The 23478-nt window shown below is 49.9% G+C and overlaps 2 protein-coding genes across 4 annotated transcripts in view; one reads left to right on the top strand and one right to left on the bottom strand.

The window, feature by feature from the left end:
- The first annotated feature begins 9952 nt into the window (after positions 1 to 9952).
- On the top strand, positions 9953 to 23294 carry SNAPC3 (small nuclear RNA activating complex polypeptide 3). The gene is made up of 9 exons (XM_068107623.2): positions 9953 to 10468; positions 11043 to 11123; positions 13555 to 13645; positions 14864 to 14968; positions 15355 to 15504; positions 15951 to 16033; positions 17309 to 17473; positions 19421 to 19528; positions 21989 to 23294. The coding sequence occupies exons 1-9, from the start codon at positions 10056 to 10058 to the stop codon at positions 22134 to 22136; spliced, it is 1344 nt and encodes a 447-aa protein (XP_067963724.2). The 5' UTR covers positions 9953 to 10055; the 3' UTR covers positions 22137 to 23294.
- LOC137421496 (uncharacterized) overlaps positions 17380 to 23478 on the bottom strand; it is a 115283-nt gene continuing 109184 nt past the window's right edge. For all 3 annotated transcript variants that reach the window (XM_068107614.2, XM_068107612.2, XM_068107615.2), the window contains exon 16: positions 17380 to 17496. The gene's annotated coding sequence lies outside the window, so the exon portion shown is untranslated. The remainder of the gene's footprint in view (positions 17497 to 23478) is intronic.

The following is a 23478-nucleotide window of genomic DNA, read 5'->3' as shown; positions in this document are numbered from 1 at the left end:
AATGCTGCAGAGCAGCCGAGCCAAGATTCCTATACGGATTTAACCGTGAACGCCACGTTCCTAAAGGCGTCCATGTCATGAACGTTCCTACATGGATTAACTGTGAACTCCACGTTCCTAAAGGCGTCCATGTAGTGAACTTTCCTCCACGGATTAACCGTCAACTCCACATTCCTAAAGGCGTCCATGTAGTGAATACTTCCAGGCCTCACCACCCAAGCACCATGGAACCTGGCTCTCAGCTCGGCCTCCCGGAAAAAGTGCTGTAGATTTGCTTGACTTTGGATTTTGATCACCACCCCTTAACCTTCATTCAAAAAAAAAAAAATGAAAAATAAAAATCAGAGGTTGATGAGATGGAGTTTGGCTTTGCAGGGGTTCAACTTGGAAATTGAACATGTAAAGGGCAGGGACAATGTCGTTGTGGATGCTTTGTCCAGAGTGAATTAACTTTGGAAATCTCTGGGGGTTGTGTAAAATTTTGTTGCTTTATTTTTTAGATATTGATAATTGTTGCTCACGGGAATTGGTGATTTGGGTTGTGAGTTTATTTTCGTTTGTTTAAAGAGTTTGCATGCAAAGAAAGTTTTCGCTGGGTTCAAACTTTCTTTCTTGAGGGGGGGAAGTGTTACGGATTTGTAACTTCCGTTGTTGTGGTTTTCACCCACTTGACATATTTCTGATATTATGTACTATTATTATTCTCAAAAGGTTTAATATTCATGAACAGTTATCTAAAGTTAAAAAGGCTAACTTTAAATGATACCGGAAACCGAACCGGAAGACGACAGCAGAGAAGAGGAAGAGGCGTGGCGAGTAAAGTCGGAGAAGACGCGTGATGCCGAGGCTCCGTAGCGATCGTGGTCTACCGAAAGTCACGAGGGAATTTTGAGTTCCTTGAAAGGACATCCGGCGATAGGAATTATCGCTGGAATTGAGAAATCTGCGTAGTCAGGTTTGGGCGCTAAGATTTCGACGAATCCTCGCCTAGTCGCATCGACTCAAGTAAGAGCCGTCAGCCATTTTGAACCTCGCGCTTCAGACACCTACAAAGGTTTTGCTTCGCGTCAGCTTTACCCCAACATCCTACCGTCTGTCGGGGATGTGTGTGTGCGACCGCTTCGTCTCCAATTACGTTGCGGTTTGCTGATTGAGCGGTGAAGGTGCTCCTCTGGAGGGTGCCTTTGTACAGTTTCGGCGGGGTGATTGCAATTGCCATCTGTACGCGATTCGGATCTCGACTGGAGAGCGAGATTCGGGCTTCGACTGGATATCATTCTAGCGACCGCTGGAGCGAATCACCTTCGCCTTGGAAAAAATTATAGAGACATTGAGGAGTGTCCTTTTCACTCGCTGGGAGCGCAGTGAGATATCTGACTTCAGGTGATGGTACCATCCTAAGCGATAAGGTATATAGAGCGCACTCTTAATTGCCATTTGTTGTACTGTTATTCTTGTGTGTGAATTTTAATACAATATCTGTTCATTTATAATCATTGGTGTGGTTTCACTATTGATTTCTAACACAGAATAACATATTTTTCTGCCGGGACTCCTCTCGGGGTTCGGAGGTTTACCGAGACCAGGAGATCGTAGAGGAACCCGTAACACTGTGCCTGTTTGTGGTGAAGATGTTTAGGTCACGAAGAGATTCATTTACCTTGGCAGTGTTACTCATGTCTTTAAATATCTTTAAATGTTACTTTAAATACCAACTTCTGTCCTGGAAGTCCTTGGTGTCCTTGTTGTTTTATACTTCTCCCACCCCACCCCCCCCCCCCATTCCCACGCCTCCTCCCCCCAAGCCCTCTCCCTCCCACACATCTCCCTGCTCTCAAATGTTGTGTTTGTGTGCTTCCCCTTCTCTCCCCATCTTGTCTTCCGCTCCCTCTTTTTATATATTTTGTTTGTCTGGTTGATTTGTTTGTGAAGTAAATGTTAGCTCTTTCACGAGCCTCGATTCAGTATACAAAAAACAAAAACAAAAAAAAATGTCTCTGCATGTTGCGAGCCAGAGGTTGATCAACGTCTGGGTCAGGCCTGGGGAGTCATGGATTCACTGGATCATGGGGCGTTGTGCTGTCGGTATCTCTGCAGGAGGACGAAAGTCAGTCTTTAAGTCCTTGGTGCTTCCAGTATTGCTCTACAGATGCGAGATTTGGACCCTCACCAAGGGCCAGATAATGAGACTGCCTTTGGAACCAAGTCTCTTTGGAGAATCCTTGGCTATCACTGGTTGGACTTTGTGTTCATCGAGCGGTTGCTGAGAGAGACTCAGATGAGATTTGTTTCCTGCATGGTCCGTGAGCATCAGCTGCGGCTGTATGGACATGTGGCTCATTTTCCGGAAGCTGACCCAGCTCACCAGATACTCTCAGCAAGGGAGCCTCATGAGTGGAGGAGGCCAACGGGCCGACCGTGTGCCTCGTGGTTGCAGCAGGTTGATCGGCATCTCAAGGAGATAGGGATGGGCCAGGCATCAGCCTGGGGGATGGCCAGACGGAGGCCCTTGGAGTACCATCGGAAAGTGGATGCGGCGACGCGCTGCTCCGGTGCATGCTCCCATACCTGACCTAACCTGTACCAAGCATCTTATAAAGTTTACCAATGATCATGTTTTAGGAGTCGCGGAAGGCTAGAGAACGAGGCCATTCGTAGGGTTCGAAGATGGTTCATTGTAACAGCAAGATCCAGCACACTAAACTCGAATGGAAGTCGGCACGCTTATATAAAGCCAAAAGCCCTCTTCGGAGGGCGTGGCTCCGGCAACCGCGCGTGCGTCACGTCCGCACAACCACAAGTCCAACAGGCCCGTGCACGTGTATTATGCCCAAATAAGGTAATCACATAAGGTAACCGCCACATGCGGTTACCTGCACATAAGGTAACCGCCACATACGTCCCCCCAGAATGCACTCCACGGGCCTATGCGTAGGCCGAGGCGACCGAGGGGCTGGGCAAGTCCTCGGGGGAGGCTGCCGAGGTTCCTCGCAGGCCTCCCGAGGTTGCAGGTCGCGGGTGCAGTGCCGAGAAGGCTCGAGCGGTGCACGCGAAAAGCGGGTGAGCCAACCGAGGGGCTGGTCAAGGCCTCGGGGGAGGCTGCCGAGGTTCCTCGCGGGCCTCCCGAGGATGCAGATTCGGGGAAGTAGTTGCGGTTGTAGCTGTAGTTGCGCGAGGGTGACGAAGCGGCCGTGCCGCCAACGTCAGCGCGCGCGAAGGTGGCGAAGCGGTCGTTCCGCCAACGTCAGTGCGCGCGAAGGTGACGAAGCAGCCGTGCCTTCGGAGGGTCTTGGAGTAGGCTCGCCCCTCCGGTCGTAGAGGAGGAGCCGAGCGCGGTGCGCGAACCTCATAGTCAAGGCCGTCGTCGTTTCCGAAACTCCGGCATTTCGAAACCGCGTTCGAAACTGCGCCCGAAGCCGTGCAGGAGAAGCCGGCGTCACCAGCTTAGGTGGTTTCCCTGGCTAGGGCGCGCTTGCCGTGTTCGTTCGCAACCCCCGAATCCGTTCGGGGGCAGTCGGAGGTCACCAGTTTAGGAGTCGTGGAAGGCGAGAGAACGAGGCCATTCGTAGGGTTCGAAGATGGTTTATTGCAACAGCAAGATGCAGCACACTGAACTCGAACGGAAGTCGGCACGCTTATATAAAGCCGAAAGCCCTCTTCGGAGGGCGTGGCTCCGGCAACCGCGCGTGCGTCACGTCCGCACAACCACAAGTCCAACATGCCCGTGCACGTGTATTATGCCCAAATAAGGTAATCACATAAGGTAACCGCCACATGCGGTTACCTGCACATAAGGTAACCGCCACAATGTAAAGTTTACCAAGGATCCTGTAAAACAAATGAACGTTCTTGTCGAGTTTTACCAATAAAAGCGTCTTTGTAAAGTTTACCAAGAATCCTGTAAAGTGTAACAAGCATCTTGTAAAGTTTACCAATGGTCTTGTAAAGTTTAACAAACATCTTGTAAAGTTTAGCAAGGATCCTGTGAAGTTTACCAATGATCGTGTAAAGTTTACCAATGATCCTGTAAAGTGTAACAAGCATCTTGTAAAGTTTACCAATGGTTTTGTTGAAGGAGCTGGGCTCCAACGCGAGTTGAAAGAATTGACGCGACCAAAAATGGAAATTCCTCCGAGTAGGTTTAATAAATGTATCACACTCGGGTACTCTGAAAAGCCCGTTTATCGGGCAGCAATATATATACACATTTATGTCGGGAAGTTTGCCCGGCAAAAGCTATACCGGGCATGCCCGGGTATCAAGGGCGAGCCTTGGAAAGGCGAGTCTGGACCTGCCCGGGCGTGTTTGGCTGCGGCCTGGCAAGTCGAGGCTGGGCGTGCCCGGGCGCTCTGGGCGAGCCCTGGAAAGGCGATAGCGGGCATGCCCGGACGCTCTGGGCGAGGCCTGGAAAGGCGATAGCGGGCATGCCCGGACGCTCTGGGCGAGCCCTGGAAAGGCGAGAGCGGGCATGCCCGGGAAAGACGAGACCGGGCGTGCCCGGGAGGTTCGGGCGTGCCCGGGAACAGTGAGTCCGGGCATGCCCGGGAGAGGCGCGTCTGGCCGTGTTCTGGCCGGTGCAAGGCGATTGTGTGCATCCAGCGGTAACCGCTACACACGCCCCTCCAGAATCGACCTGCACCGGCAGGGTCAATATAAGGGGGGTCCGGATGACCCGGCCGAAGCGACCCCTGGAGGGTTGTGGGGAGGGGTCCGACGTGGTGGTGGGTGGTCGAGCGGGGGGAACTGTGGACGGGGGGTGGCCTCGCCACGGAGGAAGGGCCAACCGTGGTGGTCGGTCGACGTCCATGTGCGCCGGTTTGAGGTGGTCCACAGAAATCCAGTCCGGCCGGCCGCCGAAGTCGACGATGAAAGACTTGTCGCCCCGTCGCAGGACCCGGAAGGGCCCGTCGTACGGTGGCCGGAGTGGCCCCCGGTGCGCGTCATGACGCACAAAGACGTACTCCGCTGTGCGAAGCGCCGGGGGGACGTAGGACTGGGGGCCACCGTGGCGGGACGTCGGCACGGGGGCAAATCGTCGGGCGGCCTCCTGGAGGTCCGAGCGCTGGCGAGCGGCGGACCAGGGACTGGTAGCGTCGGGCACGAATTCGCCCGGGACGCGGAGCGGCTGGCCGTAGACGAGCTCGGCGGCGGACGCCTGGAGGTCTTCCTTGGGGGCCGTGCGAAGGCCCAAAAGGACCCACGGCAGCCGGTCGGCCCAACCGTCGTCCTGAAGGCCGGCCATGAGTGCGGCCTTCATGGAGCGGTGAAACCGCTCGCACAACCCATTGGCTTGGGGGTGGTAGGCCGTGGTGCGGTGCAGCGTGACCCCCAACGAACGGGCGACCGCGCCCCAAAGCTCAGACGTGAACTGTGGGCCGCGGTCGGACAAGATGTCCGCTGGTGCGCCGAAGCGCGCGACCCAGGTGGCGATGAACGCCTGCGCCACGTCGGCGGTGGTGGTGGAGGTGAGGGGCACGGCCTCCGGCCACCTGGTGGTCCTGTCCACCATGGTGAGCAGGTGGGTGAACCCCCGCGAGGGGGGCAGGGGACCCACCAGGTCCACGTGGACGTGGTCGAAACGCCGTTCAGGCACGGCGAAAGGTGCCAGCGGGGCCTGGGTGTGGCGGTGGACCTTGGCTCGCTGGCAGGCCGTGCAGGCGTTGGCCCAGTCGCGGATGTTTCGTTGAAGGCCGTGCCAGACGAAACGCGCCGACACCAGCTTCTGAGAAGCGTTCCGGCCCGGGTGAGAAAGGCCGTGGATGGAGGCGAAGATGCGGCGCTGCCAGGAAACGGGCACGATGGGGCGAGGCTGGCCCTGGGAGACGTCGCAGAGCAGGACGTTGCCCGCGAAGGGGATGTCGGCCAGGCGGAGGCCCGTGTCCGCCGCGCGGAGTGCCTGCACCGAGGCGTCGGTGGTCTGGTCGGCCGCCATGAGCGCGAAGTCCACGCCGAGGTGGACCGCGTTCATGCTGGCCCGTGAAAGGCAGTCGGCCACGGCGTTGTCTTTGCCGGCGACGTGCTGGATGTCCGTGGTGAACTCCGACACGGCGGAGAGGTGGCGCTGCCGGCGGGCCGACCACGGCTCCGTGACCTTAGCCATTGCGTAGACCAACGGCTTGTGGTCGACGAAAGCCGTGAATGGGCGGCCCTCCAGGAGGTGTCGGAAATGATGAACGGCCAGGAATAGCCCGAGCAGCTCGCGGTCGAACGTGCTGTAGTTTAACTCGTTCGGCCGGAGTTGCCGGCTGAAAAAAGCGAGTGTCTGCCAAACCCCGTCCACCCATTGCTCATGGACGGCGCCCACCGCGTAGTTGGAGGCGTCCGTAGTGAGGGCGATGGGCGCGTTGAGCACCGGGTGAGCCAGCAGCGTTGCGTCAGCGAGGGCCCGTTTGGCGCTGGCGAAGGCCGCGTCCATGGCCGCGGACCAAACAATGTCATGCTTGGCCGGCTTGCCCCGGAGGGCCTCGTAAAGGGGCCGCATGAGCTGAGCAGCGCGGGGCACGAATCGGTGATAAAAATTCACCATGCCGAGGAACTCTTGGAGGGCCTTGATGGAACGGGGACGCGGGAACGTGGTGATGGCCTCGACCTTGGTCGGCAGTGGCACGGCCCCGGTCTTGGTGATGCGGTGGCCCAAAAAGTCAACGGTCGTCGCGCCGAAGTGGCATTTGACTGGGTTGACAATTAAGCCGTGCTCGCTGAGGCGACCGAACAGTGTTCGGAGGTGGAGGAGGTGCTCGGCGCGGGACGTGCTGGCGACGAGGATGTCGTCCAGATAGACGAAAAGAAACGGCAGGTCGCGCAGCACGCCGTCCATCAAGCGCTGGAACGCCTGGGCCGCGTTCTTGAGGCCAAACGGCATCCGCAAAAATTCGAACAGGCCGAACGGCGTGATGACGGCCGTCTTCGGGACGTCGGCCGCCCGGACAGGTACCTGGTGGTAGCCCCGTATCAGGTCAATTTTCGAAAAGAGGACCCGTCCCGCCAAACGGGCGGAAAAGTCCTGAATATGCGGGATCGGGTACCTGTCGGGGGTGGTAGCGTCATTGAGACGGCGGTAGTCGCCACACGGGCGCCATCCACCCCCCGGCTTTGGCACGATGTGCAGTGGTGAGGCCCACGCGCTATCGGAGCGCCGCACGATGCCGAGGTGCTCCAACGCGTCGAATTCGGCCTTCGCCACGGCGAGCTTGGCTGGGTCGAGGCGGCGGGCCCTGGCCGAGACCGGCGGGCCCATAGTGGGTATGTGGTGCTCGATCCCGTGCCGCACCGCGACGGCCGAAAACGTCCGCCACGTGAGGGCCGGGAATTCCACGAGCAGGCGAGCGAACTCGTTCGTTGCCGGGAGGGCGCACGCCAGTTCGGTCGGCGCGGAGCTGCTCATTGTGCATGCCAGGGAGCTGAAGGTCTCGGCGTGGACAAGGCGACGTCGTTTGACGTCGACCAGCAGCCCGTGCGCGCAGAGGAAGTCGGCGCCCAGCAAAGCCACGGGGACGCTGGCGGTAACAAAAGTCCATTGAAAGCGCTGGCTGCCGAAGCAGAGGGTGACGACGCGTGGGCCGAAAGTGCGTATGGCCGAGCCATTAGCAGCGACCAAAGAGGGGCCGCAAACTGCGTCCAGCCTGTCCTACTCGGAGGCGGGTATGACGCTCAGTTGGGCACCGGTGTTGCACAGGAAACGCCGCCCAGACGCTTTGTCTCGAATAAACAGCAAGTTGCCCGAGTGGCCGGCGCTCATGGCTGGGAATGAACGCCGGCCCGGCCGTTTCCCGACCTGCCGAAAGTGCACGGGGGCCGGCACGTCCGAGCCTTGTGTCCGAACCTGGCGTGGTAATAACACCACGCCCGGTCAGGTGGAGGCCCCGGCCGTCGTGTCGGAAGCGGGCGGTGCGGCGTGGCGGCCGCCAGTTGCACCGGCACTTCGGCCTCCAACCGCGCAGGGCGCTCGGGCGTCGCCTCGGACGGCGGCGGGCTCCAGGTAACCGCGCCGATGTGCTGGCCCGCCGAGGAGATCTTATCGGCTTCCCTGGCGAGGGCGCGGGAATCCGTGATCAACGTGCCAGCCAGGGCGAGGCGTACCGGGTGAGGCAGCTGGCGAAGGAACAGCTCGCGGAACAGAAAATCCGGAGAGTGCTCACCGAGCAACGAGAGCATATCGTCCATGCGCTCGGACGGGCACGTGTCGCCGAGCTCGGGCAGGTCAAGCAGGCGCCGTGCGCGTGCTGCCGGTGAGAGGGCGAAAGCGTCGAGGAGGAGTGTCTTCAGTGCGTCGTATTTGTCAGCAGCCGGCGGGTGCTGGAGGAGGCTCAAGGCGCGGGCCGCGGTGGCGGAACCGAGCGCCGCCACAACATGGTGGAAGTGGGTGTCGTCCGCGGTGATGCCTCGCAGGGCGAACTGAGAGTCCGCCTGAGCGAACCAAACAGCCGCGTGAGCCTCCCAGAAGGTAGGCAGTTTAAGTGTCACTGCCGTATCCATGTCGGTAGGTCACCAATGAAGGAGCTGGGCTCCAACGCGAGTTGAAAGAATTGACGCGACCAAAGATGGAAATTTGTCCGAGTAGGTTTAATAAATGTATCACACTCGGGTACTCTGAAAAGCCCGTTTATCGGGCAGCAATATATATACACATTTATGTCGGGAAGTTTGCCCGGCAAAAGCTATACCGGGCATGCCCGGGTATCAAGGGCGAGCCTTGGAAAGGCGAGTCTGGACCTGCCCGGGCGTGTTTGGCTGCGGCCTGGCAAGTCGAGGCTGGGCGTGCCCGGGCGCTCTGGGCGAGCCCTGGAAAGGCGATAGCGGGCATGCCCGGACGCTCTGGGCGAGCCCTGGAAAGGCGATAGCGGGCATGCCCGGACGCTCTGGGCGAGCCCTGGAAAGGCGAGAGCGGGCATGCCCGGGAAAGACGAGACCGGGCGTGCCCGGGAGGTTCGGGCGTGCCCGGGAACAGTGAGTCCGGGCATGCCCGGGAGAGGCGCGTCTGGCCGTGTTCTGGCCGGTGCAAGGCGATTGTGTGCATCCAGCGGTAACCGCTACATTGTAAAGTTTAACAAATATCTTGTAAAGTTTAGCAAGGATCCTGTGAAGTTTACCAATGATCGTGTAAAGTTTACCAATGATCCTGTAAAGTTAACCAAAGATCTTGTAAAGTTTACCAATGATCCTGTAATGTTTACCATGGATCCTGTAAAGTTTAACAAAGATCCTGTAAAATCTACGAACGTTCTAGTCAAGTTTTACCAATAAAGTGTCTTTGTAAAGTTTAGCAAGGTTCATGTAGTTTACAAAGGTTCATGTGAAGTTTACCAAGGATCCTGTAACGTTTACGAAGGATCTTGTGAAGTTTACCAAGGATCCTGTAAAGTTTACCAAAGATAAGAAGAACCGGAACTGAACCACTGAATGGAATGAGTTGAAAACTAGTGATTTGTACTCGGGATGGGACGGGAGGGTGGGAGAGATGCACAGGCAGGTTTAATCCGAACTGAACTGGATCTGGATGAGTTTTTGCTTTCCCTGACTGGGGGTGGGAGGAACGAAAGGAAGGGGTGGGGTGGAGGAAGTGGGAGGGGCGAGGAGAGGAGACGAAGGAGGAGAAGAACGATGTATCGTTGGCATATACAGAGCGGTGTATCGTAGGTATATGCAGAGCGTTGGCTTCGGCATATGCAGAGCGGTCTATGATATATAAATTATATGTATAAATTATATTATTAATTCAGTAGGCATATGCAGAGCGGTGTATATGTATAAATTATATAAATTATATGTGTAAATTATATTATTAATTCAGTAGGCATATGCAGAGCGGTGTATAGGCCTATGTATAAATTATATAAATTATATGTATAAATTATATTATTAATTCAGTAGGCATAGGCAGAGCGGTATATGCTGTTAGTTATAACGTATAGTAAGTATGTACGTACTACCTTTTGGAATCGGCGGATTTTGCAATCGGCGAGAAAGCAAAATATCCGGAAGTGACGTCATATTATAGCTCGGCACCTAGAAGTAGAAAGTAGAAAGTGCCAATTAAACAGTCATCGATCATAAGAATGCATCGAACAAGACGAAAGAGGGTCGCGAAAAACACGACCGCAGCTCCGACTCCAGGCACGAACCCTGTTCTCGATACTTGCAACGCTGTGCCCAGCACGGCCAGCTCCGCCACCACCAAAGCGGCAAACTCATCGAAGTCGATCCCCGATGCGTCGGGTCTTGCCCCCGAGACGCCCCAAGCGTCCTCCAGTATCCAAGAGACTCCCGAAGATGCGTCGCCCATGATGGAGGTGTTTGGTTCTCACAGCACGCGGTTTCGGGTGTCCTCTCTGGGCGCTGCGTGGCAGAAGGTCTTGTCCCCTTCGGATCTTGAGCTGCGGGAGCCCCCGAAGGGCAGCGACGACATGCACTTGGCGCAGGAGTTGGGTGTTTCTCTGAAGGTGTTGCAGGAGCTGCACTCCGTGTGCGGGTACGTCCCTCGATCTTCACCCAGTCGGTTCACCATGATTACCATAACACCCTGTGAACCGCTGCTCAGTAGGAACCTCACAACACAAGGCGAATCACGTGACCCAAACATCTGTCATGTAAAACTAAATGACACGTTATTAATATTAAGATTTTGTGTGTATATGTGGTCGTGGAGCTTCATATCATATACAGCCTGTGGCTCCTCGTTGCATCATTTTTTCTGGGGGCGCAGCTGCGCAGCTGATGCAGTGCCCCCCATTACCAATCAGCTGGTACTCGTTTTGCCGACCTCGGAAGGATGACAGGCTGAGTCAACCCACCTGGTGTTAATTCAACGACATGACAGGGGCTCGAACTCAGGAGCCCAATATCTCAAGCCAGGTACCTTAACCGTTCAACGAGCACCTGGCTTGCGGTGCATTTAGGTGTGCACAAGTGATGAGTCCTGATTGGATGGTGCAGACACTCTACTTAATTTGTCATACTGATGATGATGTCCTTCTTACTAACCAAGTGATTACGATTACGGTATTTTAAACATTTCGGAAGTTGCGTCATCCTGTTGTACACAGTGAGGAAGCGTTTATCTGCCCTGCGGAGACAGATAATGGTGTTTCCACAATTCCGGAGGACGTTGACCTCCTCACTCTCAGGTATAGATATGCGTGTTTAACTCTGTGTGTGTGTGTGTGTGTGTGTGTGTGTGTGTGTGTGTGTGTGTGTGTGTGTGTGTGTGTGTGTGTGTGTGTGTGTGTGTGTGTGTGTGTGTGTGTACTGGAGGGATTACCTGTTACCCGCCACTTAAAGTGGATGGAGGTTATATTTTCAACCCTGTCTATTTGTGTGTTTGTCTGTCTGTGAGCAGGATATCTCAAAATGTTATGGACGGATTTGTAATTTTTCACCATTGAGAGTCGGGGCCAAAACCAATATATAACACGTATAATGTCTTAAGTGAGGGACGGATTTGGATGAAACTTGGTGCACAGGTTGTGTGTGTGTGTGACGGGAACAAGCCAATTCGATTTTGGTTCACGTCAGGATTCCGATCCGGTCTATCAGTGGGATACAAAACGTAAACTATACACCCGAGTGGAGCTATGTGCTCTACCGAGTGTCGTTCGAGTTATATTTGAAGTTGATGGTTAAAAGTCTTCGTCTTCATCCTCTATTTTCATTGCTGTCAGTTTTTATAATGATACGTGTTGTGTTTTGCTCTGATGTCCGATGTCAGCCGTAGCCTTCAATTCTGTTCGGCCTATTTTTTGGTTTAGTTATGTATACGTGTGGTTTAGTTGTTCCCTCTATCCCAACATACTGATCATAGTTTGGATAAACTGCTGGAGCAGACTAAATTCATTTTATTGTCATTGTTTCAATTTATTTCATTACTTGATTGTTAATATTTTTTTCCATAAGGCGTTTCGTCTTTTTTTTTTTTTTTTTGTATACTGAATCGAGGCTCGTGAAAGAGCTAACATTTATTTCACAAACAAATCAACCAGACAAACAAAATATATAAAAAGAGGGAGCGGAAAACAAGATGGGGAGAGAAGGGGAAGCACACAAACACAACATTTGAGAGCAGGGAGATGTGTGGGAGGGAGAGGGCTTGGGGGGGGGGGGGGGGGAGGAGGCGTGGGAAGGGGGAGGTGGGGAGGGAGAAGTATAAAACACAAGGACACCAAGGACTTCCAGGACAGAACTTGGTATTTCAAAAAAGTGGATTTGGGGTGAAATTAGCGGGGGTAGAAAAGATCAAGGTTTTGGATAATAATAATACATTTATTTTATATAGTGCTTTTCAAGAAGCCCAAAGACGCTTTGACAGAGTACAAAAAACAAGTGCAAAAAGACAAAAATCAATAGGTAAATAATCAAAGCAAAAGGAAGGAGAAGGAGAAGGAGAAGAGATAGTCAGGGGTTAAATGCTGTGGGTTAAATGTTGAATGCAGTGTTGAACAGGTGGGTCTTGAGTGATGTTTTGAATGTGGTGAGTGCGGAGGAGTCTCTGATGGTGTGAGGTAGTGAGTTCCAGAGGGTGGGAGCAGCGATGGAGAAGGCCCTGCCCCCCCCAGGATCTGAATTTGGTCCGGATGGGGGGGGGGGGGTGGTCAGGAGGTTGGTACCAGGAGAGCGGAGGTTGCGGGTGGGAGTGTGTCTGGAGAGGAGGTCAGCCAGGTAGGATGGGGCCAGGTTATGGAGGGCTTTGTAGGTCAAGAGGAGGATTTTGTACTGGATTCTCTGGGAGATGGGGAGCCAGTGAAGCTTGTAAAGGACGGGGGTGATGTGGTCATGGGTCCGGGAATGGGTGAGTAGACGGGCAGCGGAGTTCTGAATGTATTGGAGTTTATTGGTAATTATTGAGGGTGAACCATAGAGGAGGCTGTTGCAGGGCAAGGAACTTTCAGCTCGTTCGTTAATTGGGCAAACCAATTCCATATACGGGCACATTTGGCGCGCAAAGCCACCATTAGTTAAAATTGAAACCAAACAGTCCTTCGGCATCGCTTGGCCAAATGGTTCTTAATGTACCGACCTGCCGATGGGGGAAGATAAGAGATGGTGGTGAACAGCCGTTTTAAAGACCTGGAGGGTGGAGTGGGATTGAAGAGAGTGAGGGAGTTTGTTCCAGAGGTGGGAGAAAAGAGGAATGAAGGAGTGAAGGTGAGCAGAGAGTCTTGATTTCGGCAGTTTAACCATAAGAGGATTGCAGGCAGATCTTGTGCGACCTGTAGGAATATTTGGGGGACAGAGCCCAGAGAGAGCTGGGGGGGCAAGGCCAGAGAGGAGTCGGTAGAAGACGGAAAGACCACCAACCTGCCTGCGGTGAGTGAGTGAAAGGCCCTTGGAGTTAGCTTCATCGTGGGAGATTCCAATGATTCTGAACGCTTTTGTTTCAACCGCGTGAAGCCGAGCTAGGTGTGAGGCAGGAGCACCAGCCCAGAGGGGAGAGCAGTATTCCATTGAGCTGCGGAGTCTTTTGGACAGAATGGGATTTACCCTTGTGCGTTAGAATGGGATATTATAAATGTGTGCGCCGATGGTATTTGCATTATTGCTGCATGTGTTGTGCCCTGTAAGGTTGAGGAAGCAGTACTTGAACATGAATCCTGGTGCTAATTATCAAGGCGGGCGTCTGGAAGCAAAGATTGACAATATGAAGAGGGAGATGGTACGTCTAAAGCGGTGAAGCAGGAATGGCAGCAATTCCATTATGAAAAATGTATTTACGGCTTACCCATCTTTCATAACATTACCACTCAATCTGGCGTGCAATTGATCTTCGAACCTTAAATGTGGATGAGTGGTTAGATCTTCTCCTGAATGGAGATCCTGAATATGGAGTTGCAGGTTGGAACTAGATAGAGCGCAAACCTCCGCTAGGCTGAACATTTTACACCAAAGGCGCCCCGGCAATGCCGTGCTGGAGGATGTTATTTATTTATTTGGCATGGGGGCGGTGTACTTTGAATGTATCTGTATTTACCTCAGCAGTTGCTGCCTCGGAACGCTTCAGTAGCTCACGAACAACTGCGTTGTCTGTGATCGGTCTGTGCCTGGTGCCTGCATGGCATGGCAATGGCCTGCAGCCTGTGCCTGGGCTAGGGGGTTTCACCTCTGCAACTGGTTCTCCCCCACCCAGCAAATCAACAGTCGACTACTGCACGCCTATCCACCAACCGATCACAGACAACGCAGTTGTTCGTGAGCTACTGAAGCGTTCCGAGGCAGCAACTGCTGAGGTGGGTCAGAGATGGGTCCTGAATACATTTGATCTGGGTGTCTGCATGAAAGCCCTTCCCATCATCTGGCGCTGGCCAAATGAATTTGCTAGTCATGTAGTAACGATTGGACCCTTCCACACATCCATGAACTACATCGGGATGCTCACTGGACACAAGATGCGTGGTTCTGGATATGCAGAGATTCTCTTTGAGGCACAACTAGTAACAAGTGGATCTCTCAAAGGTGTTCTCAGTGGAAAGGCCTACGCAAAGTCCCTCTTTTGCCTCAAAACAGTGTGTGAGGCAATGGAGAGGCTGTTGATGGAGAGATTCACTGAGGAGGAGAACATCATGATCTCTGACCCTGCTGTGCTTCTCAGAATGACCCAGTCTTGCAACCGAGAGCACCTCGATGAAGCCCTCAAAGACCCCTCAACTCTACTCCTCATCAAAAATTTGCATAAAATTTGCATAATTTTGCATAAAATTTGCAGCAGTAATTTGCATAAAAATGGTATGTGGGACATTTTTTCAGCTTGGGGCCATAGCTAGTCATTTTCTACACATTTTTTCCAATCTAGAAACACTGATTAGAAGTATATCTCCGGGGGGTGCAGGGGGACCTAGTCTTCCTACTAGACTAATTTGTCATTCTACCTTTTCAGGAGCTTCAGTATTTTGGGCAGCTCCCTGAAGATCCTCAGCATGCTGTACAAAAAGGAGAGGTGCTACTTGCTATCAATGTTTACTATCCGATCATCAAACCGAGGGTAAGTCCAGGTGCAGGCCTTTACACATCTTGCTTGTACAATGGAGTTAACAGCAGGAACATTTGGATTACAGCACAGTATCTGCTTTGTCTGACGTGTTACGCATGCGCTTGCACATTTAATTTGGCCCTGTAACATTTGTACTTATTGAGAACAGCAATAGCAGCAGCTGAAGAGGATTCTTTTCATGGAAACGTTTTGCATGGCATGAGCTGCAATTGTATGCAACGTATGCAACGCTGAGCGTAGGATTCCGAAACCTCGTTATACAGCATACGATGCAACATTGCCTCGTTTAACAGAAGTGTTTCCCCATGTCAAGAAAGGAAACGTGTTATTGGCATGAAGTTTGGTCATTGATGAGAGAAAGAACCTCCTGTCTGCAGCACAAAGACACCAAGCCGCACCAAGTGTTCCACGTCCTCGGCTGTCAGCGGCTGATGGAGCTGCGCGATGCGGTGTCGTGTATCCGTGACATGCAGCTTTCTGGGGAGTTCAGCAACACGCCGAACCTCGCCCCCGACACCACAAACAAGGCATGCCTGCTTTGTGCTAACAAGCAAAAAACAAGAAATCCAATTCTTGAAAAGTCTTTGTGTTTTATACTTCTCCCACCCCCCCGCCCTCCCACAGATCTCCCGATGTCCCTGCTCTCAAATGTTGTGTTTGTGTGCCTCCCCTTCTCTCCCCATCTTGTCTACCGCAATCCTTGTTATATACTTTGTGTGTCTGTTTGACTTTTTGTGTGATAAATGTTAGCTCTTTCACGAGCCTCGATCCTTTATACAAAAAAGAAAAAGAAAAAAGTCTTCTGCATAAGTTTTCATAATTCTTTAGGCTGACAATTTCATCCACTCATTGAGCAGGCCTTGAGCCGCACATGGTTATCCAAGATCACTTTATAAAGCACCGCTTTTGCAGTTATTTGTATTTGTGGATCGGTGAGCTCATTTTGTAATGGAAATACCTGCCCTGGCTCTAGGATTTGTACAAGTCAGCATTTTTCTTCATTGATGGAACGTTCTACAACGACATGCGCTACACGCAATGTCGTGATCTCAGCAAGTACGCTATTTTATGCCGATTTGCACATTGCACGCGGTGGGCAGTGTTTGGACTGTGGGAGATATAGTGGTTTGATAAGCCTTGGTACACGTGATATTTCTGTCAAACCATATTGTAACGGTCACAGAGTGTCTTAGACCGATGCGTTTAGGGGAGGGGAGGTCACCGCATCTGCCCGTAATTTGCGTGCAGGTCGGTACATTAAGAACCATTTGGCCAAGCGATGCCGAAGGACTGTTTGGTTTCAATTTTAACTAATGGCGGCTTTGCGCGACCAAATGTGCCCGTATATGGAATTGGTTTGCCCAATTAACGAACGAGCTGAAAGTTCCTTGCCCTTCCTCCCCCAAGAGGCCACAAAGCAGGTTCTCATTAATACGGGGATTCTTGACAATAATAAATGGGGCAGGTGGAAAAGAAGAGAACATGACCACATACGTGTTGAATCAATCGGTGACAAAATGAATGTTAAAAAAATACCCCAAACCTGCCCTGACTCTTGGTGTTTTAAATATTTTATCTTATCGTATTGATATGGGAAACCCGGGACATAGCCGGAGGTTGAGACAGACTAGAGACCTAATGGAGCGGGTCCGTGGAGCTGTGCTGCAGAACCAGAGTGCAACCAGTATCGGAGAGAGAGATAAATATCGATCTTTTTCCCCGCGTTCTCTGGCGCTCTTTTATAGCATCCCGCGGAGACAGTCGAACTTCCGTGACACGTGCTCATCGGGTCCTGCGGCCATTGCGTGGCAATTATGTGCAGATCATTGAAGTCCATCCCTGATGCGCTAGGTCTTGTCGCCAAGACGTCTCGAGCGTACTCGAACATCAGAAGAGACTACAGAAGATCCAGAAGGGGGGAGCGTCAGATCTCGTGTCAGCCGTGCTCCCTTGTATGACTAAGTCCCCTTATTTGATCGATGATCATGTCGCGACCTTTCACACAGTTTTCTGTGAGCAGAGTGGAAAAAGACAAGTAAACAGATTATTCACAGGTAGCGACAGAGTGTAGGGAGGGGATATGGGCCTCAGAAGTGGGAAACATGAGCTCGCTCAACACTTCATTCGACACTGCTTCATTAATTCAACAACCTCATTTTATACATTGTTTTACACATTTAGTGTAAACCTGTTGTGTAAGTTTCTGCTTGTAACCGTTTGCTCAAAATGTACAAGTAAAAATTTTCGTGGACATCAATAGAAAATTTGACCGTTGTGATCTGTGAATTTGATTTGAAATGCTGTGATTATTTTACTTGACCGTGTGAGCAGAATTATCATAGAGTGGGCACAAATGCGAGACGACGCTCTGGCCAAAGCGGGCGTAAAGAGCATGAGTGATGTGACATTTGGAGAGCTCACGTTGAAGATTGGTTACCCTTATCTCTTCTGTCACCAGGGCAACTGCGAACACATCATCATCTTCAAAGACATCAGGCAAGTTGAAACTTCCACATTTCCTGTGCAATAAAAACAAAAAAGAGCAATCAGAGATTGCAGACCCTCACCAGGATGTGTTTTTTGTGGTGTTAAGGCTTTTGTGTTAAAACAAATATGGCGGCCGAACCACATGACTGATTGTCATAATTTTTTTTTTTCTTCACTAATTTATCCCTAGTTGACGCTCAATACATTTTATCGACTGGATGAAATTTTGTACTTGTCGAATTACGACGTCATAATGGAGGCACCTATGACATCATCATTAACATAGGGTATTCTGCATGGAGAGTTCTTTACAATGAGCCATGTCTCTAAAAAAATTTCTATGCAGCACTTTCAGAGATATAGAGTTGCAAAGTTTTTCGGTTTGAAGAATGTGACGCCCGTACCATGTGACCTATGACGCCATAATTATCATTAAAAATTGATATACAGGAGGAGATGCACCTGTGGTGAAAATTTCCTCCGAATCGGACGAACGGTTGCAGAGAAAATAATATTTATTCTGTGCAGACGAACAGATACACAGACAAACAAGCAGACAAACAAACGTACTCAAATGCAATACCCTCTCCTCTGGCGAGGGTAATAAGAACTGCAGGAATATGAAGAACGATAGCCGAAGAGATGGTGTCTTGAGAGGAGAGGAGAGTCATTGGAGTGGAGAGTGTTGGAATTGGAGAGTAGTACTGCATTGAGTAGTACTGAGTAGTACTATCAGAGTAGTACTGTATTGATGCAAGTCAATCTTCCCCGATCCATGAATTACTCGGCGTGCCAACCCATCGCTTGGCTGACAGGTTTAATCAGAATGTTGTACTTCACAAGCATATTGCATGCCTATCTGTAAATCTCAATGAAGATGTAAAATGAAGTGAAAAAGGATCTCTCATCATATGTTGTTGTTGTCATGTGGTCCCGCACAGTTCTCTTGAACAAGCCCGCAGCACGGAGACAGCCGATTGATCTTCCAGGAGCGAACAAGAGATTTCCCACATCCAGGAGCGACCCAGAGATTGCCCACAGCCAGGATGGTGTACCCCGCCTTCACAAAGTCGGGGCCACAACAGAGTTAGAGAGGGAGGTGGGGAGAAAGAAAGAGAGAGAGAGAGAGAGAAGATAAAGAGAAGAGAGAGAAGAGAGAGAAGAGACAGAGAGAGAAGACATAAAGAGAAGACATAAAGAGAAGAGACAGAGACAAGAGGAAAGGGCCGGCACACTGACCATGACCGCACTGCCCTGACAAATCCGGGCAGCAGCGAAAAATGTTGGAAATTTGAACCCTGACTTACATTGGGGGGTACAACCACCACGCAGAGGCATCTGCGATAGTTGTTAATATGTAGTAGTAGTTGTTTTTGTGTGTTCCTTCCATGTATGTACTTTTATTTACTTTTATTTTGCTTCGAGATTTATTACTATATATAATTTTGTGTTGTCGGCAGACGGGACGTAACGTCCATCTGAGGGACGGCACAAACATTGATGAATCGCCCTGCTTGTGAAACACCGGGATGACAGTTTATAGCTGGGTCGGGATTCAAACCCAGGATAGACAGCTTAGAGGTGAATGTGCTTATTTACCTCTAGGCCATCCTGCCAGCCTGAATCCATGCCACCTTAAAGTTGAGAAAGTTTGTGTAGGTTGCAGTAAAAGCTTATAATTTAAAAAGCTGGACTTGCTCGTCGGTAAAGCCGACGTTTCGACGTGAATCCACTCACCTTGGTCATGGCAGATGTTGAAGTAGATTCACCTGCATCGGTTTGATAAATAACATATATGAATAAGCACGATCTGTGTAGCTTAGTTAATTAATCTCTATTAATGATGAGTGTGACACACCTTGTAACTAGGTATTTGATAAGGTAGATGTGATGGCTTGAGGTGATGAATTTTCATTTATTCTTGTTTGTTTCTTGACGGTCTCACTGTACCAGCAGACTGGTGAACTCCGGTGACTGTCAGGATCGCTCTGTCTACCCACTCCTAATCAACAAACACTTCTTCAAGTGCCACAAATGCTACATGTGCAAAATGTACACTGCAAGGTGGGTGTGCGGTCCATTCTTTGCCATAATTTTTAATGGAAATCGCTCCAAACAAGGCATAAAGCCACTCTAGGTGAGGGGCTAAGGGAAGGTTCGAAAAAGATAAGGAAAAGCAAAAAAAAACAAACATCCAAGACACAGGAAGTAGCACAAGTCAGGTAAAATGTGATTAAACCTCAAAGATGTAGGAAGTAGGAATTGACATTCCTCTTGAAGCTGAGTCGATCTTAGGATAATGGGAAGCATCATACAGGTAGTGAATTCTAGAGTGAGACAGCATGAGGGATAAACTATTAGCATAGCCTTTCGTTCTGCACTTTGGATCAGCTATAGTGCATGGGTGTGCGGAGATGGCAAACTGAGTCTTGTGTCCAAACACTCATACAGGAGGAACCAAGTTAGAAAGTCCAAAGTTCCTAGAAAGTGCGACGTTAGGGAAAACGATGTTAAGCAGACGAGATATTCCCATGGATGTTGTGTTATATATTGTCGCGGGTCTACCCTGCAGTGAAGACCTCGGGGTGACAGATGACCAAACGAGCTTTAACTCCAAGGTGTTTACCCAACTATGGGGGTACCTTGTGCAGTGGAGGGCCATCAACAGATGGGGGTAGTGGAGGATAGCGAGGTCCTTACTTGCACGGACGGACGCGACAGGGTTTAGTCCTTGAACCCACAAACAAATAAACGTACAGGACCAGAGATTGGAAATGCAACAAATAAGGTTTGTTGCAGGATATCTCAGAAATGCCCTCCCCTCTTTTCGCTGACGTCACCCTCGAACCAATCCCCACGCTCCACCACTTCAGTCCATGGCCATGACCAATCGTTCCTTTTGGGGCGAGGCCTCATGGCCTTTCTTGCCCATCGAGAACATTCGGGGGCGGGATTCCCTTGCCGATCAGCAAATGTGATGGGTTTCTGTCGGTCTTGTCGGTGTTGTAATGTGCCGAGGTCAAGGCTGGCCAAGTGTGCTTTATAAGAATGAAGGGAAAAATCACAGGGCAATTACACACTGGGGATTATTCTTAAGCCCTACCTAATTAGCATAGTTCCACCCCTCGCATGGAGACACATATACGATCTTACCGGACATGTGTCCTAAGGGATTTCCTACTTGGTTACATTAAGGTTCGTCTTTACGACATTCGGGGCATGCTAATCTATACAATTATATCTGGACTAAGGTATTTCATTACCTACCCCCCACAAACATAACAATATATAATGGGAGGTAATTCCGGAGCAATACGGTGCTCTCCTCACCATGATCGGGCTTTCAGGTGAATCAGAATCGCAAAATCTCCGATCGAGCTATTGAACGGGCCGCGTGGCGAATCGGGAGCAGAGAAGTCGTCATCGAGGTGCTGTGAGATGGTGTGATCAGAATGCTGGGGAAATGCGAATACTGTATTTATATGAAGATGAAAACCAGGAAGGCTAACTATGACTGCAAAACTAGGTGGACAAACATTGAGTGCTTGTATTACAATGTGTCAGGTGTTCATCTTTACTAACGAGAAGTTTCCTGCGCCAAAATGTAATGTGCTATGAACCAGTGCTGATAATGATTCTGTAGCTTGTTTTAAATACTGTACCTTTGTATGATAACAAACATGTTGAAAAACTATTTAAATTCCTCAATTATCCCTGGTGCCTGCACTATAGCACTATAGCCTGGTGTTGGCTTAGCGGCTAGGGTGCCAGCTTAGGATCCTAGGATCCTGGGTTCGAATCCCGGTCGATCGCTGAATTAACGCCAGGGGGGTTGACTCAGCCTGTCATCCTTCCGAGGTCGGCTAATTGAGTACTAGTTCACTGGTAATTTTCTGTTCGTCGTAAAAGGCGACAAACAGGGTTGGCGGCAGGAAGGCCATCCGGCCATAAAACATTGCTTCAAAAAGGGGACCAACAAACAACAACAACCACGGTGCCCGAAAAAGGCCAACCCCCGCTTTGCGGGGAAAAATGGCCTCTAAAGGTGGTTTTTTTATTTTTATTTATTTATCCCAAAAGTCGTCCCACAGTGATTCAAAAAATATGCACAAAACAGCTCATTAATCTTCATGACCCTGGAAATATCGCCGCAGCAGCGATGCGTTGTGATAGTGTCAGGGAGGAAATCAACACCTCCGTTGTTCTGATTGAAAGTTTTACAAACTACCGCAGTTGATTTTGCTTTGTCTTGTATTCCAAATTCACTTATCTATAAATGAAGGAAAGAAAAAAAAGAGTAAATTTTGCCAATTTGACTTGCATTCCACATCGACTTGTTGGCCGAGGAATATGGTACTATGCCTTGTTCATTAGGTATCAAGGTGCTTGCACAGGTAAAATAAAATACAATTGTATCCTCTAATTTGCTTATCCCGTATGTAATATATGGACCAGGTCCTCATGAGGCTTTGATCACCGGTTTAAAACAGCAAATGGTCACTTATGCTAATTGTGCATGGACAGGTGGGTGACCAATGAAGATGAGCTTGCACCTGTGGACCCTTGCTTCTTCTGCGACATGTGTTTCCGCATGCTGCACTACGACTCTGAGGGCAAAAAGCTCGCCAGGTTCTTGGCCTTCCCCTTTGTAGACCCCGGTGTCTTCGGCTGAGCGAGGATTTTGCCGTGTATGCTTATTTGTCCATCTGTTGATGGCCTAGTATTTGGATTGAGATTCAACTTGTACAGTGTAAAAATTATTCGCGAAGTTGTGGCATTTGAATTTGAAGTTTGTCGGGAATAATTCGCCATCACGAATCGATTTCATTGAGAAATGCAACATATTCATAGTTTAATCTATATGAAGCTAAGTTGCAGACCAGTTTCAACCGGAACAAGCACGTATTCTACTCGTGGTTGGTAAGAACAATGAAACAAACCATACTTGGAGTAATCTCATTTTTATACTGTGTTGTTGTTGTGTGGTGAAGGCTTGCTGGTAACATGTACACATCTCTTTGCTATTCAATCCTTGGTTGATTCTTGGGAGAGTCGGATATGAAAATCGTCGTTTTGTTAACTTGCAACAGCATATTTGAGGAGTTTTTTTGGGCCAATTGTCACTTCTACTTGTACTTCCTTGAGGATGTTTCCAATTCCCCAAATCTTTCACAGCAATTTCCCTCGGGGTTTGTACCGCGAACTCCGAATTTGTTTTACATACGAATTGAAAACAGAGGTTGATCCAAGGCAGGTGCATGGGAGGGTAGCTGGGGAATTTACCAGAGACTTCATCTCGAGAATGTGGAAATTGATTTTTACCAAGATTATTTATTTTTATTTTTCTTGCATTCCTTCGTGTATAAATGATGATGTATGCAGTTGTTGGTACGCAACATTTGTGTTGACTTGTCCCAAATTGAGACGTATCATTGTTGAGTTGTACTACATGACATGCATGTTTATAGAATGAAATCTGTAAATATTGGTTTTACCTTGATTTATGGTAATTGTTTGGAGAATGAAGAACTAAAAGCTGAGATTTTGAAGCCTAATTACATGAGCTGTGTTGAACTCAGAACACGTCTATACCATGTGTGTTATATATTGTGTTGGAGAGCCTATGATGTCGTCATAAATGGTGCAAGGCAGTGGATATAGAACATATATATCTCTTTGTCTCTCTGTCTACAAATTTTACCCTGAAGAGGAGAGAGAGGCAGAGAGACAGCACCAAAAGCTTCGGTATATTTTTATTTAATTGTATTTTAAAGTTCTGTTGTACCAAACGTGTATTTGTCAATAAATATCAGTTCATGATTGAGGAACAGCTTGATTTCAATCGAGTGTTATATTTTGAACACAAATCGGAACATCAATCAGAAACCGAACTTGTTGTTTAGTGGTACTTTAGCTCTGACTTTGTCACGATCATGCATGCGCAGAGGAGTCTAAATGCTTTTTTATTTTCTGCCTTTCAAGCAGTCAAACAACATTGAAAATCATTCCAAACA

This window comes from Myxine glutinosa, chromosome 2, assembly GCF_964187855.1.
Source record: "Myxine glutinosa chromosome 2, kmMyxGlut1.1, whole genome shotgun sequence".
NCBI classification, from domain to species: Eukaryota; Metazoa; Chordata; class Myxini; order Myxiniformes; family Myxinidae; genus Myxine; species Myxine glutinosa.
The sequence above is the reverse complement of the archived record's forward strand: the minus strand, read 5'-3'. Positions and strand labels throughout refer to the sequence as shown.

Bases quoted from the DNA above. Each gene is read 5' to 3' on its own strand.
- SNAPC3 (XM_068107623.2), top strand. From the start codon at position 10,056: ATGCATCGAACAAGACGAAAGAGGGTCGCGAAAAACACGACCGCAGCT. The intron at 10,469-11,042 runs GTACGTCCCTCG...TGTTGTACACAG, and splicing joins GAGCTGCACTCCGTGTGCGG to TGAGGAAGCGTTTATCTGCC. The intron at 13,646-14,863 runs GTACGTCTAAAG...CTACCTTTTCAG, and splicing joins ACAATATGAAGAGGGAGATG to GAGCTTCAGTATTTTGGGCA.